Genomic DNA, 16,943 nt, shown 5'->3' on the forward strand with positions numbered 1-16,943 from the left:
TACTCACTGCTTTAGCACACTCCGCCAACCCTGATGTCATTGTCGTGTCTGAATCCTGGCTTAGGAAGGCCACCAAAAATTCTGAAATTTCCATTCCCAACTACAACATTTTCCGTCAAGATAGAACTGCTAAAGGGGGAGGAGTTGCAATCTACTGCAGAGATAGCCTGCAAAGTTCTGTCATACTTTCCAAGTCTAAGTCAAACAGTTCGAGCTTCTAATTTAAAAAATGAATCTTTCCAGAAATAAGTCTCTCACTGTTGCCGCCGGTTATAGAACCCCCTCAGCTCCCAGCTGTGCCCTGGACACCATATGTGAGTTGATTGCCCCCCCATCTATCTTCAGAGTTTGTTCTGTTAAGTGACCTAAACTGGGATATGCTTAACACCCCGGCAGTTCTACCAATCTAAGCTAGATGCCCTCAATCTCACACAAATTAAAAAAGTAAACCCTAGAGTGATAAATGATCAGATGGTCATGTACAGGTAGAGATATTGGTGTGCAAAAGAGCAGAAAAGTAAATAAATAAAAACAGTATGGGGATGAGGTAGGTAAAAATGGGTGGGCTATTTACTGATAGACTATGTACAGCTGCAGCGATCGGTTAGCTGCTCAGATAGCAGATGTTTGAAGTTGGTGAGGGAGATAAAAGTCTCCAACTTCAGCGATTTTTGCAATTCGTTCCAGTCACAGGCAGCAGAGAACTGGAACGAAAGGCGGCCAAATGAGGTGTTGGCTTTAGGGATGATCAGTGAGATACACCTGCTGGAGCGCGTGCTACGGATGGGTGTTGCCATCGTGACCAGTGAACTGAGATAAGGCGGAGCTTTACCTAGCATGGACTTGTAGATGACCTGGAGCCAGTGGGTCTGGCGACGAATATGTAGCGAGGGCCAGCCGACTAGAGCATACAAGTCGCAGTGGTGGGTGGTATAAGGTGCTTTAGTGACAAAACGGATGGCACTGTGATAAACTGCATCCAGTTTGCTGAGTAGAGTGTTGGAAGCAATTTTGTAGATGACATCGCCGAAGTCGAGGATCGGTAGGATAGTCAGTTTTGCTAGGGTAAGTTTGGCGGCGTGAGTGAAGGAGGCTTTGTTGCGGAATAGAAAGCCGACTCTTGATTTGATTTTCGATTGGAGATGTTTGATATGAGTCTGGAAGGAGAGTTTACAGTCTAGCCAGACACCTAGGTACTTATATAATGTATGTAAACTTCCGAATGTATGTAAACTTCCGACTTCAACTGTATATATATATATATATATATATATATATATATATATATATATATATATATATATATATATATACACATATATATATTTATTATTATTTTATTTTTTTTGGAGGGGGGGGTGGGGGTGTTTCGTTAAAGAAAGACAAAGTCAAGTCCTCTCTCTCTGGGATTTATTGGCATGGATAAACAAAAGTGAAGTAAACAAAAAATGTCACATTACACTCACAAGTTTCCAAAATGATAAAGGCATTTCAAATGTTATATTATGTTTATATACAGTGCTGTAATGATGTGCAAATAGTTAAAGGACAAGAGGGAAAATCTGTCTCTAATATGGTAAGCAACTGGGTACGAGGTTAGGAAGTGCAGCTCAGTTTCCACCTCATTTTGTGGGCAGTGAGTACATAGCCTGTCTTCTCTTGAGAGCCAGGGCTGCCTACTTTCTCAAAAGCAAGGCTATGCTCACTGAGTCTGTACATAGTCAAAGCTTTCCTTAAATTTGGGTCAATCACAGTGGTCAGGTATTCTGCCACTGTCTACACTCTGTTTAGGGCCAAATAGCCCTCTAGTTTTCTCAGTTTTTCCGTTATTTATTTCCAATGTGTCAAGTAATTATCCTTTTCTTTTCTCATGATTTGGTTTGGTCTAATTGTTTTGTTGTTCTGGGGCTCTGTGGGTCTGTTTGTGAACAGAGCCCCAGGACCAGCTTGCTTAGGGGACTCTTCTCCAGGTTCATCTCTCTGTAGGTGATGGCTTTGTTATGGAAGGTTTGGGAATCGCTTCCTTTTAGGTGGTTGTAGAATTTAACGTCTCTTTTCTGGATTTTGATAATTAGCGGGTATCGGCCTAATTCTGCTCTGCATGCATTATTTGGTGTTTTACATTGTACACAGATTATATTTTTCCAGAATTCTGCATGCAGTGCAGTGTTTTTCCCATTTTGTGAATTCTTGGTTGGTGAGCGTACCCCAGACCTCAAAACCATAAAGGTCAAAAGTTTTTAGCCAGATCCTAATTAGCATGTTGAATTTTGTTCCTTTTGATGGCGTAGAAGACCCTTCTTGCCTTGTCTCTCAGATCGTTCACGGCATTGTGGAAGTTACACGTGGCGCTGATGTACACACACTTGTTGATTGTGTACATGGATTTTGTAATGTTGAATGTTTTGAATGTTGAATGTTTTTCCCACACCACTTTCCATCAATTTGTATAGCAGACCCTTGTGCCTAATTGAATCAAAAGCTTTTTGAGGCCTCCCGGGTGGCGCAGTGGTTAAGGGCGCTGTACTGCAGCGCCAGCTGTGCTACCAGAGACCCTGGGTTAACCGGTCGCGACCGGGAGGTCCGTGGGGCGACGCACAATTGGCATAGCGTCGTTAGGGAGGGTTTGGCCAGGAGGGATATTCTTGTCTCATCACGCTCCAGCGACTCCTGTGGCAGGCTGGGCGCAGTGCACGCTAGCCAAGGTTGCCAGGTGCACGGTGTTTCCTCCGACACATTGGTGCGGCTGGCTTCCGGGTTGGTTGCGCGCTGTGTTAAGAAGCAGTGCGGCTTGGTTGGGTAGTGTATCGGAGGACGCATGACTTTCAACCTTCGTCTCTCCTGAGCCCGTACGGGAGTTGTAGCGATGAGACAAGATAGTAGCTACTAACAATTGGATACCACGAAATTGGGCAGAAAAAGGGGGTAAAATTCACACAAAAAAAAGAAAAGATTTTTTGAAACCTTTTGAAACTAGGTAAGAATAACAAATAATTAAAGAGCAACAGAAAAAGAACAATAGAGGGACTATATACAGGGGGTAACGGTACAGAGTCAATGTGCGGGTGCACCAGTGTCGAGGTAATTGACGTAATAGGTACATGTCGGTAGAGTTATTAAAGTGACTATGCATAGATAAAAACAGAGTAGCAGCAGAGTAGAAGGGGGGACAATGCAAATACTCCCGGTAGCCATTTGATTGGATGAGTCTTATGGCTTGGGGGTAGAAGCTGTTTAGAAGCCTCTTGAACCTAGACTTGGCGCTCCGGTACTGCTTGCCATGCGGTAGGTAGCAGAGAGAACAGTCTATGACTAGGGTGGCTGGAATCTTTGACAATTTTTAGGGCCTTGTGTAGAGGTCCTGGATGGCAGGGAGTTTGACCCCAGTGATGTACTGGGCCGTTCGCACTACCCTCTGTAGTGCCTTGCGGTCGGAGGCCAAGCAGTTGACATACCAGGCAGTGATGCATCCAGTCAGGATGCTCTCGATGGTGCAGCTTCAGAACCTTTTTGAGGATCTGAGGACACATGCCAAATATTTTCAGTCTACTGAGGGGGAAAAGGTTTTGTTGTGCCCTCTTCACGACTGTCTTGATGTGCTTGGACCATTTTAGTTTGTTGGTGATGTGGAATCCAAGGAAATTGAAGCTCTCAAACTGCTCCGCTGCAGCCCCGTCGATGAGAATGGGGGAGTGCTTAGATTTATTTTTCCTGTAGTCCACAATCATCTCCTTTGTCTAGATCATGTTAAGGGAGAGGTTGTTGTCCTGACACCACACGGCCAAATTTAATGATGGTGTTGGAGTCGTGCCTGGCCGTGCAGTCATGAGGGAACAGGGAGTACAGGAGGGGACCCTGAAAGGCCCCCGTGTTAAGGATCAGCATTGTTACCTACCCATACCACCTGGGGGCGGCCCGTCAGGAAGTCCAGGATCCAGTTGCAGAGTGAGGTGTTTAATCCTTAGCTTATTGATGAGCTTCGAGGGCACTATGGTGTTGAATGCTGAGCTGTAGTCAATGAATAGCATTCTCACATAGGTGTTCCTTTTGTCCAGGTGGGAAAGGGCAGTGTAGAGTGCAATAGAGATTGTATCATCTGTGGATCTGTTGGGGCGGTATGCAAATTGGAGTGGGTCTAGGGTTTCTGGGCTAATGGTGTTGATGTGAGCCATGACCAGTCTTTCAAAGCACTTCATGGCTACAGACTTGAGAGTTACGGGTCGGTAGTCATTTAGGCAGGTTACCTTAGTGTTCTTGGGCACAGGCACTATGGTGGTCTACTTGGGTCTACTTGAAACATGTTGGTATTACAGACTCGGACAGGGAAAGGTTGAAATGTCAGTTGGTCAGCACATGCTTGCAGTACATGTCCTGGTAATCCGTCTGGCCCTACAGCCTTGTGAATGTTGACCTGTTTAAAGGTCTTACTCAAATCGGCTGACGAGAGCGTGATCACACAGTCGTCTGGAACAGCTGGTGCTCTAATGAATGTTTCAGTGTTATTTGCCTCGAAGCGAGCATAGATGTAGTTTAGCTCGTCTGGTAGGCTTGTGTCATTGGGCCCTTTGTATTCTGTAATGGTTTGCAAGCCCTGCCACTTCCGACGAGCATCAGAGCCGGTGTAGTACGATTCGATCTTTGTCCTGTATTAATGCTTTGCTTGTTTAATGGTTCGTCGGAGGGCATATCAGTTTTTCTTCTAAGCTTCAGGGTTAGAGTCCCGCTCCTTGAAAGTGGCAGCTCTAGCCTTTAGCTCAGTGTGGATGTTGCCTGTAATCCATGGCTTCTGGTTGGGGTATGTACATACAGTCACTGTGGGGACGACGTCATCGATGCACTTATTGATGAAGCCAATGACTGATGTGGTGTACTCCTCAATGCCATCGGAGGAATCCCGGAACATATTCCAGTCTGTGCTAGCAAAACAGTCCTGTAGCGTAGCATAGCATCTGCTTCATCTGATCACTTTTTTATTGATCTAGTCACTGGTGCTTCCTGCTTTAATTTTTGCTTGTAAGTAGGAATCAGGAGGATAGAATTATCGTCAGATTTACCAAATGGAGGACGATTTGTATGCGTCTCTGTGTGTGGAGTATAGGTGGTCCAGAGTTATTTTTCCTCTGGTTGCACATTTAACATGCTGATAGAAATTTGGTAAAACTAATTTAATAATAATAATAAACTAATTTCCCTGCATTAAAGTCCCCGGCTACTAGGAGCGCTGCCTTGGTGAGTGTTTTCTTGTATTCGGCCATAAGCAAACATCTCATTCAATGCTGTCTTAGTGCCATCATCTGACTGTAGTGGTATGTAAACAGCTACGAATAATACAGAAGAAAACTCTCTTGGTAGGTAATGTGGTTGACAGATTTTCATGAGATACTCTCCCTCTGGCGAGCAATAGACTTCCTTAGATATCGTGCACCAACAGTTTTTTACAAAAATACATAGTCCGCTTGTCTTACCAGACGCCGCTGTTGTATCCTGCCGGTACATTGTATAACCGGCCAGCTGTATGTTATTGTCGTCGTTCAGCCACTACTCCTGTGAATCAAATCAAATCAAATGTATTTATATAGCCCTTCGTACATCAGCTGATATCTCAAAGTGCTGTACAGAAACCCAGCCTAAAACCCCAAACAGCAAGCAATGCAGGTGTAGAAGCACGGTGGCTAGGAAAAACTCCCTAGAAAGGCCAAAACCTAGGAAGAAACCTAGAGAGGAACCAGGCTATGTGGGGTGGCCAGTCCTCCTCTGGCTGTGGAGGGTGGAGATTATAACAGAACATGGCCAAGATGTTCAAATGTTCATAAATGACCAGCATGGTCGTATAATAATAAGGCAGAACAGTTGAAACTGGAGCAGCAGCATGGTCAGGTGGACTGGGGACAGTAAGGAGTCATCATGTCAGGTAGTCCTGGGGCATGGTCCTAGGGCTCAGGTCCTCCGAGAGAGAGAAAGAAAGAGAGAATTAGAGAGAGCATATGTGGGGTGGCCAGTCCTCTTCTGGCTGTGCCGGGTGGAGATTATAACAGAACATGGCCAAGATGTTCAAATGTTCATAAATGACCAGCATGGTCGAATAATAATAAGGCAGAACAGTTGAAACTGGAGCAGCAGCACGGCCAGGTGGACTGGGGACAGCAAGGAGTCATCATGTCAGGTAGTCCTGGGGCATGGTCCTAGGGCTCAGGTCCTCCGAGAGAGAGAGAGAGAGAGAGAGAGAAAGAGAGAATTAGAGAACGCACACTTAGATTCACACAGGACACAGAATAGGACAGGAGAGGTACTCCAGATATAACAAACTGACCCTAGCCCCCCGACACATTAACTACTGCAGCATAAATACTGGAGGCTGAGACAGGAGGGGTCAGGAGACACTGTGGCCCCATCCAAGGACACCCCCAGACAGGGCCAAACAGGAAGGATATAACCCCACCCACTTTGCCAAAGCACAGCCCCCACACCACTAGAGGGATATCTTCAACCACCAACCTACCATCCTGAGACAAGGCTGAGTATAGCCCACAAAGAACTCCGCCATGGCACAACCCAAGGGGGGGCGCCATCCCAGACAGGATGACCACATCAGTGAATCAACCCACTCAGGTGACGCACAAGATGTTTTTAATGTCCAGTTGGTAGTTTAATCTTCCGCTTAACTCGTCGATTTTATTCTCCAAGGACGTTTGCAGAATGGAGGGAAGTGGGGGTTTATTCAATCTCCTACGAATTCTCAGAAGGCAGCCCGCTCTTCGGCACCTCTTCCTCTGCCTCCACTTCACACGGATCACGGGGATCCGGGCCTGTTCCTGAGGAAGCAGTATATCCTTCATGTCGAGCTCGTCAGAGTCGTGAAAGGGAAAAAAAATATTCTGCCAGTCAGTGGTGAGAAATCGCAGTCCTGATGTCTAAGTTATTTTCGGTCATAAGAGATGGTAGCGGCAACATTATGTACCAAAGAAGTTACAAACAACGCAAATAAACAAACGAATAACCCATTTGGCTGGGGGAACGTAAAACGTCTGTCTTGCCCCGGCACCAGCTTACATCTATCAGGTATCTCATCGTTATTAGGTACTGGTGTGTATAACTCTCTCTCTATCAGGTATCTCATCGTTATTGGCTGCTGGTGTTTATAACTCTGTCTCTCTCTCTATCAGGTATCTCATCGTTATTAGGTACTGGTGTCTATAACTCTGTCTCTCTCTCTATCAGGTATCTCATCGTTATTAGCTACTGGTGTCTATAACTCTGCCTTTCCTCCACACGATGTGAGTATGATTCCATCCCCATGATAACATGGTGAAACGTTCAGAAGTTAAGGTCAGGGGGTTAGAGGTAACACTGTTCTGTCCTCAGGGGTCATTCACCAGGAAAGGAGGGCGGGATCAGAGGAACGACAGACAGGTGAGCTCATGTGATTGGTCAGCAGTGTCCTTTAGCATGTCTTATGATTCCAGAGAAGCAACATCTAGTTAACGGTGTGTATGTGTGTGTGTGTGTGTGTGTGTGTGTTTCAGCTCCTATATGAGGAGTGGGCCAACTATGGAGTGATGTTCAAATACCAGCCATTGGACCTAATCAGGTATCATCTAAAGTGTGTCTGTCTGGAACTAATCAGGTATAACCTAACGTGTGTCTGTCTGGAACTAATCAGGTATAACCTAACGTGTGTCTGTCTGGAACTAATCAGGTATAACCTAACGTGTGTCTGTCTGGAACTAATCAGGTATAACCTAAAGTGTGTCTGTCTGGACCTAATCAGGTATAACCTAAAGTCTGTCTGTCTGGACCTAATCAGGTATAACCTAAAATGTATCTGTCTGCCTGTTTGACCTGTAATAAGAAGTACTATATTGACTCTGACCACTAACAGGAAGTATTTTGGGGAGGCGATTGGTCTGTACTTTGCCTGGATGGGAGTTTACACACGGATGTTGGTCCCGCCCTCTCTACTGGGCCTTATAGTGTTCCTCTATGGTGTCCTCACTGTCAACACTAATGTGCCCAGGTACACATACACACCACACACAGTCCTCATTCTCTCTCCCATGCTTTCTGTACATCAAAGTGTCTCTCTTTATTTGACTGATTGTTGAATCCTGCCCTTAGTTACTCTTCATAACAATTTTCCAATAACTTCAGTTAGCATGATCATTATGTCAGTTACCACGATCATTACGTCAGTTACCACGATCATTACGTCAGTTACCACGATCATTACGTCAGTTACCACGATCATTACGTCAGTTACCACGATCATTACATCAGTTACCACGATCATTACGCCAGTTACCACGATCATTACGTCAGTTACCACGATCATTACATCAGTTACCACGATCATTACAACAGTTACCACGATCATTACGTCAGTTACCACGATCATTACAACAGGTCCCACGATCATTACGTCAGTTACCACGATCATTACGTCAGTTACCACGATCATTACATCAGTTACCACGATCATTACGTCAGTTACCATAATCAATCATTACTTCAGTTACCACGATCAATACTTCAGTTACCACGATCAATACGTCAGTTACACGATCATTACATCAGTTACCACGATCATTACATCAGTTACCACGATCATTACAACAGTTACCACGATCATTACGTCAGTTACCACGATCATTACGTCAGTTACCACGATCATTACGTCAGTTACCACGATCATTACGTCAGTTACCACGATCATTACGTCAGTTACCATAATCAATCATTACTTCAGTTACCACGATCAATACGTCAGTTACACGATCATTACATCAGTTACCACGATCATTACATCAGTTACCACGATCATTACAACAGTTACCACGATCATTACGTCAGTTACCGCGATCATTACGTCAGTTACCATAATCAATCATTACTTCAGTTACCACGATCATTACGTCAGTTACCACGATCATTACATCAGTTACCACGATCATTACGTCAGTTACCATAATCAATCATTACTTCAGTTACCACGATCAATACGTCAGTTACCACGATCATTACATCAGTTACCACGATCATTACGTCAGTTACCACGATCATTACATCAGTTACCAGGATCATTACATCAGTTACCACGATCATTACGTCAGTTACCATAATCAATCATTACTTCAGTTACCACGATCAATACGTCAGTTACCACGATCATTACATCAGTTACCACGATCATTACGTCAGTTACCACGATCATTACATCAGTTACCACGATCATTACATCAGTTACCACGATCATTACATCAGTTACCACGATCATTACGTCAGTTACCACGATCATTACGTCAGTTACCACGATCATTACGTCAGTTACCACGATCATTACGTCAGTTACCACGATCATTACGTCAGTTACCACGATCATTATGTCAGTTACCACGATCATTACGTCAGTTACCACAATCAATCATTACTTCAGTTACCACGATCAATACGTCAGTTACCACGATCATTACGTCAGTTACCACGATCATTACGTCAGTTACCACGATCATTACGTCAGTTACCACGATCAATATGTCAGTTACCATAATCAATCATTACTTCAGGCTGTGTTTATGGTTTGTTCTCGTGTGTTCCAGCCAGGAGATGTGTGATGACAGTCTGAACTTCACGATGTGTCCACTGTGTGATGCGGTGTGTGACTACTGGAAGCTGAGTTCAGTCTGTTCGTTGACTCGAGCCTCTTACCTGTTTGACAACGGAGCTACCACCCTCTTTGCCATCTTCATGTCCCTCTGGGGTATCAATATATATATATATATAACTACTTACCCTGCCCATACCTACACCACGATTGCTCCTACCTACTGCCCTACCTACCCCTTACTGGGCCCCCCTACTGCCCCTAACTACCCCATATTGCCTCTAACCACCGCATACTGCCCCCTACTACCCCTATCTACCCCATGCTGCTCATAACTACCCCATATTGCCCCTAACTACCCCATATTGCCTCTAACCACCGCATACTGCCCCCTACTATCCCTAACTACCCCATAATGCTCATAACTACCCCATATTGCCCCTAACTACCCCATATTGCCTCGAACCACCGCATACTGCCCCCTACTACCCCTATCTACCCCATACTGCCCCTTACTACCTCCTACTACAACTACCTACAACCCTACTGTCCTTATGTAATCCATACAGCTGCTACCTAAACTCTAATGTCCCTACATATCCCCTACTGCCCCTAAATAGCCATTACTACCCCTAAATATGCCCTACTGCCCCAACCTACCCCTACTGCCCCTAACTATCCCATGCTGCCCCTGAATCCCCCTACTACAACTACCTAACCTCTAATGACCCTAACTACCCCATACTGCTCATAACTACCCCATACTGCTCATAACTACCCCTACTGCTCATAACTACCCCTACTGCCCCTACCTACCCCTTACTGCCCCTATCTACCCCCTACTGGTCCTACCTACCCCATACTATCCCTACCTAACCCATACAGCCCCTAACCACCCCCTTCTACAACTACCTACCCCCTTCAGCCCCTACTTACCCCTTTTGTCCCTACCTGCCCCTAACTGACCCATAACTGCCCCTAACTACCCCCTATTTCCCCTAACTTCCCCTTACTACCACTACCCAATCCCTACTACAACTACCTACAACTCTACAGTCCTTACCTAACCCCTACCGCTGAAACCTAACCCTTAATGACCCTACCTACCCATACTGCTCCTAACTGACACCCTACTGCTCCTAACTGACACCCTACTGCCCACTAACTGACACCCTACTGCCCCTAACTGACACCCTACTGCCCCTAACTGACACCCTACTGCCCCTAACTGACACCCTACTGCCCCTAACTGACACCCTACTGCCCCTAACTGACACCCTACTGCCCCTAACTGACACCCTACTGCCCCTAACTGACACCCTACTGCCCCTAACTGACACCCTACTGCCCCTAACTGACACCCTCCTGCCCCCTAACTGACACCCTACTGCCCCTAACTGACACCCTACTGCCCCTAACTGACACCCTACTGCCCCTAACTGACACCCTACTGCCCCTAACTGACACCCTCCTGCCCACTAACTGATACCCTCCTGCCCACTGACACCCTACTGCCCACTAACTGACACCCTACTGCCCACTAACTGACACCCTACAACTCCTAACTGACACCCTACTGCCCACTAACTGACACCCTACTGCCCACTAACTGACACCCTACTGCCCACTAACTGACACCCTACTGCCCACTAACTGACACCCTACTGCCCACTAACTGACACCCTACTGCCCACTAACTGACACGCTACAGCCCCCTAACTGACACGCTACAGCCCCCTAACTGACACGCTACAGCCCCCTAACTGACACTCTACTGCCCCTAACTGACACTCTACTGCCCCCTAACTGACACTCTACTGCCCCTAACTGACACCCCACTGCCCCCTAACTGACACCCCACTGCCCCCTAACTGACACCCCACTGCCCCCTAACTGACACCCCACTGCCCCTAACTGACACTCTACTGCCCCCAACTAACCCCTACTGCCCCCTAACTACACCCTACTACAACTACCTACAACCCTACTGTCCTTACCTGACCCCATACTGCCCCTAACTAACCCATAATACACCTAACTACCCCTACTGCACCTAACTACCCCCTACTGCCCCTAAGTACCCCCTTCTACAACTACCTACAACCCTACTGTCCTTACCTAACCTCTTCTGCTGCTACCTAACCCTAATGACCCTATCTACCCCTACTGCCCCTAACTACCCCCCTGCTACTCCACCTACCCCTTCCTAATCACTTACTACCCCATCTATCTCTACTGCCGCTACAAACCCCAACCTAACCCCTACTGACCCTACCTACCCCCTACTGACCTTACCTACCCCTGCTGACCCTACCTACCCCCTACTGACCCTACCTACCCCTACTGTCCCTACCTACTCCCTACTGCCCATACCTACCCCCTACTGCTCCTACCTACCTCCTTCTGACCCTATCTACCCCCTACTGACCCTACCTACCTTTACTGCCCTTATTTACTACTCTATTGCCCATACATACCCCCTACTCCCTCTACCTGTCCCCTACTTCCCTAACTACGCACCACTTCCCTAACTACGCACCACTTCCCCTAACTACGCACCACTTCCCCAACTACGCACCACTTCCCCCAACTACGCACCACTTCCCCCAACTACGCACCACTTCCCCCAACTACCCACCACTTCCCCAACTACCCACCACTTCCCTAACTACCCACCACTTCCCTAACTACCCACCACTTCCCTAACTACCCACCACTTTCCCTAACTACCCACCACTTCCCTAACTACCCACCACTTTCCCTAACTACCCACCACTTCCCACTTCTCACTACTTCCCTACCTACCCACCACTTCCCCTAACTACCCACCACTTCCCCTAACTTCCCACCTCTTTCCCTAACTTCCCACCTCTTTCCCTAACTACCCACCTCTTTCCCTAACTACCCACCTCTTGCCCTAACTTCCCACCACTTGCCCTAACTACCCCATATTGCCCCCTACTACCTCTATCTACCCACTACTGCCCCTAACTATCCTATGCTGCCCCTGACCCCCACTACTACAACTACCTAATGACCATAACTACGCTCCACTGCCCCTACCTAACCCCTACTGCCCCTACCTAACCCCTACTGCCCCTACCTAACCCCTACTGGCCCTACCTACCCCATACTGGCACTACCTACCCCTACTGGCACTACCTACCCCATACTGGCCCTACCTACCTCCTACAGGCCCTAACTACCCCATAATGACCTTAACTACCCCCCCACTACAACTACCGAACCCCTAAGGACCCTAACTACCCCTACTACAACTACCTACAACCCTGCTGTCCTTACCTTACCCCTACTGCCTCTAACTATTCCATTTAAAAATATATATGTTTTTACCTTTATTTATACAGGTTTTTTTCTCATTGAGATAATATCTATTTTCCAAGAGAGACCTGGTCCAATAGCAGTCCAATAGCAACTTATATACACTAACACAACATTAAACAAAACTATAAACACACATACAGTTCAACAAACATTTTACATTAAAAACACAAACATTTTGACTAAAAACAGCTGGCCTAAAAACAATTACTCTTCTATGATATATACATCGATCAAGTGTTTAAACTCCACCAACTAGCCCTACCACAACGACCTAACCTCTATTGCCCCGAACTACCCCCTATTGCACCTAACTACCCCATACTGCCCCTAACTACCCCATACTCCCCTAACTTCCCCCTTCTATAACTTCCTATAACCCTACTGTCCTTACATAACCCCTACTGCTGCTACCTAACCCCTACTGCTGCTACCTAACACCTAATGACCCTATCTACCTCTTACCCCCTACCTAACCCCTAATGACCCTACCTACCCCTTACTCCCCCCAACTGCTCCCAACTACCCCTACTGCCCCCAACTACCCCTACTGGCCCTAACTACACCCTACTACAACTACCTACAACCCAAATGTCCTTACCTAACCCTAATGACCCTATCTGCCGCTAACTACCCCCCTGCTACTCCACCTACCTACTACCCCTTCCTAATCCCTTACTACCCCACCTCTCTCTACTGCCACTACAAACCCCTACCTAACCCAAAACTGCCCCTACCTACCTCCTACTGATCCTACCTACCCCCTACTGCCCCTACCTACCTCGTACTGCCCCTACCTACCTTTACTGCCCCTATTTACCACTCTACTGCCCATACATACCCCCCTACTGCCTCTACCTGTCCCTTACTTCCCCTAACTACCCACCACTTCCCCTAACTACCCACCACTGCCCCTACCTATCCACCACTGCCCCTACCTACCCACCACTTTCCCCACCTACCCACGTACTGTCCCTACCTGTCCCATACTGCCCCTACCTACCCACGTACTGCCCCTACCTGTCCCATACTGCCCCTACCTGTCCCATACTACCCCTACCTACCCACGTACTTCCCCTACCTACCCACGTACTGCGCCTAACTGTCCCACACTGACCCTACCTACCCCCTACTGACCCTACCTTCCCCTACTGCCCCTACCTACGCTCTACTGATCCTACCTACCCCTACTGCCCCTACCTACCCCTTCTGACCCTACCTACCTCGTACTGCCCCTACATATCTTTACTGCCCCTACTGCCCATACATACCCCCCTACTGCCTCTACCTGTCCCCTACTTCCCTACCTACCCACCACTGCCCCTACCTACCCACCACTGCCCCTACCTACCCACCACTTTCCCTACCTACCCATGTACTGCCCCTAGCTGTCCCATACTGCCCCTGCCTACCCACGTACTGCCCCTACCTGTCCCATACTGCGCCTACCCGTCCCATACTGCCCCTACCTACCCACGTACTGCCCCTACCTGTCCCATACTGCCCCTACCTGTCCCATACTGCCCCTACCTGTCCCATACTGCCCCTACCTACCCACGTACTGCCCCTACCTGTCCCATACTGCCCCTACCTGTCCCATACTGCCCCTACCTGTCCCATACTGCCCCTACCTACCCACGTACTGCCCTACCTGTCCCATACTGTCCCTACCTGTCCCATACTGCCCCTACCTACCTTTACTGCCCCTATTTACCCCCTACTGCCACTACCTATCCCCTACTTCCCTAACTACCCACCACTCCCCTACCTACCCACCACTTTCCCTACCTACCCATGTACTGCCCCTACCTGTCCCATACTGCCCCTACCTACCCACGTACTGCCCCTACCTACCCACGTACTGCCCCTACCTGTCCCCTACTGACCCTACCTACCCCTACTGCCCCTACCTACCCCCTACTGTCCCTACCTACCCACCACTGCCCCTACCTACCCACCACTGCCCCTACCTACCCACCACTTTCCCTACCTAACCACGTACTGCCCCTACCTGTCCCATACTGCCCCTGCCTACCCACGTACTGCCCCTACCTGTCCCATACTGCCCCTACCTGTCCCATACTTCCCCTACCCTGTCCCATACTGCCCCTACCTGTCCCATACTGCACCTACCTACCCACGTACTGTCCCTACCTGTCCCATACTGTCCCTACCTGTCCCATACCGTCCCTACCTGTCCCATACTGTCCCTACCTGTCCCATACTGCCCTTATCTGGCCCATACTGCCCCTACCTGTCCCATACTGCCCCTACCTACCCACATACTGCCCCTACCTGTCCCATACTGCCCCTACCTGTCCCATACTGCCCCTACCTGTCCCATACTGCACCTACCTACCCACATACTGTCCCTACCTGTCCCATACTGCACCTACCTGTCCCATACTGCCCCTACCTGTCCCATACTGCCCCTACCTGTCCCACACTGCCCCTACCTGTCCCATACTGCCCCTACCTACCCCCCTACCGCAACTATCTATCCCCCTTACTCCCCATACATACCCCTTTACTGCACCTACATATCCACTACTACCCCTTCCTAATCCCTTACTGCCCCACCCCCTAATGCCCCACATACTCCCTTCTACCCCTCTACTGCCCCTACCTGTCTCATACTGCCCCTACCTGTCCCATACTGCACCTACCTACCCACGTACTGCCCCTACCTGTCCCATACTGCACCTACCTGTCCCATACTGCCCCTACCTGTCACATACTGCCCCTACCTGTCCCATACTACCCCTACCTGTCCCATACTGCCCCTACCTACCCACGTACTGCCCCTACCTGTCCCATACTGTCCCTACCTGTCCCATACTGCCCCTACCTACCTTTACTGCCCCTATTTACCCCCTACTGCCACTACTTATCCCCTACTTCCCTAACTACCCACCACTCCCCCTAACTACCCACCACTGCCCCTACCTACCCACCACTGCCCCTACCTACCCACCACTTTCCCTACCTACCCACATACTGCCCCTACCTGTCCCATACTGCCCCTTCCTACCCACGTACTGCCCCTACCTGTCCCATACTGCCCCTACCTGTCCCACACTGCCCCTACCTGTCCCATACTGCCCCTACCTACCCCCTACCGCAACTATCTATCCCCCTTACTCCCCATACATACCCCCTTACTGCACCTACATATCCACTACTACCCCTTCCTAATCCCTTACTGCCCCACCCCCTAATGCCCCACATACTCCCTTCTGCCCCTCTACTGCCCCTACCTGTCTCATACTGCCCCTACCTACCCCCCTACTGACCCTACCTACCCCTACTGACTCTACCTACCCCCTACTGACCCTACCTACCCCCTACTGCCCCTACCTAGCCCCTACTGACCCTACCTACCCCTACTGCCCCTACCTAGCCCCTACTGACCCTACCTACCCTCTACTGCCCCTGCCTGTCCCATACTGCCCCTACCTACACTTGCACTGACCCTGCCTGTCCCATACTGCCCCTACCTACACTTGCACTGCCCCTACCTGTCCCACACTGCCCCTACCTGTCCCACACTGCCCCTACCTGTCCCATACTGCCCCTACCTACCCCCTACCGCAACTATCTATCCCCCTTACTCCCCATACATACCCCCTTACTGCACCTACATATCCACTACTACCCCTTCCTAATCCCTTACTGCCCCACCCCTAATGCCCCACATACTCCCTTCTACCCCTCTACTGCCCCTGCCTGTCCCATACTGCCCCTACCTACACTTGCACTGACCCTGCCTGTCCCATACTGCCCCTTCCTACACTTGCACTGCCCCTACCTGTCCCACACTGCCCCTACCTGTCCAATACTGCCCCTACCTACCCACCACTGCCCCTACCTGTCCCATACTGCCCCTACCTATCCTTCTACTGCCCCTGCCTGTCCCATGCTGCCCCTACCTACACTTGCACTGCCCCTGCCTGTCCCATACTGCCCCTACCTGTCCCATACTGCCCCTACCTACCCACCACTG

The 16,943-nt window shown here is 48.8% G+C and overlaps 1 protein-coding gene across 1 annotated transcript in view; it reads left to right on the forward strand.

Moving 5' to 3' along the window:
• The window catches only part of LOC112255968 (anoctamin-1-like), a 137,114-nt gene that overhangs the window by 59,935 nt on the left and 60,236 nt on the right, over positions 1-16,943 (forward strand). The window contains exons 8-12 of the mRNA XM_042311009.1: positions 7,219-7,274; positions 7,363-7,410; positions 7,524-7,588; positions 7,880-8,014; positions 9,594-9,754. Coding sequence (XP_042166943.1) covers positions 7,219-7,274; positions 7,363-7,410; positions 7,524-7,588; positions 7,880-8,014; positions 9,594-9,754 — 465 coding nt within the window. The remainder of the gene's footprint in view (positions 1-7,218; positions 7,275-7,362; positions 7,411-7,523; positions 7,589-7,879; positions 8,015-9,593; positions 9,755-16,943) is intronic.

The sequence above is a fragment of the Oncorhynchus tshawytscha genome, linkage group LG01 (assembly GCF_018296145.1).
Source record: "Oncorhynchus tshawytscha isolate Ot180627B linkage group LG01, Otsh_v2.0, whole genome shotgun sequence".
NCBI lineage: Eukaryota > Metazoa > Chordata > Actinopteri > Salmoniformes > Salmonidae > Oncorhynchus > Oncorhynchus tshawytscha.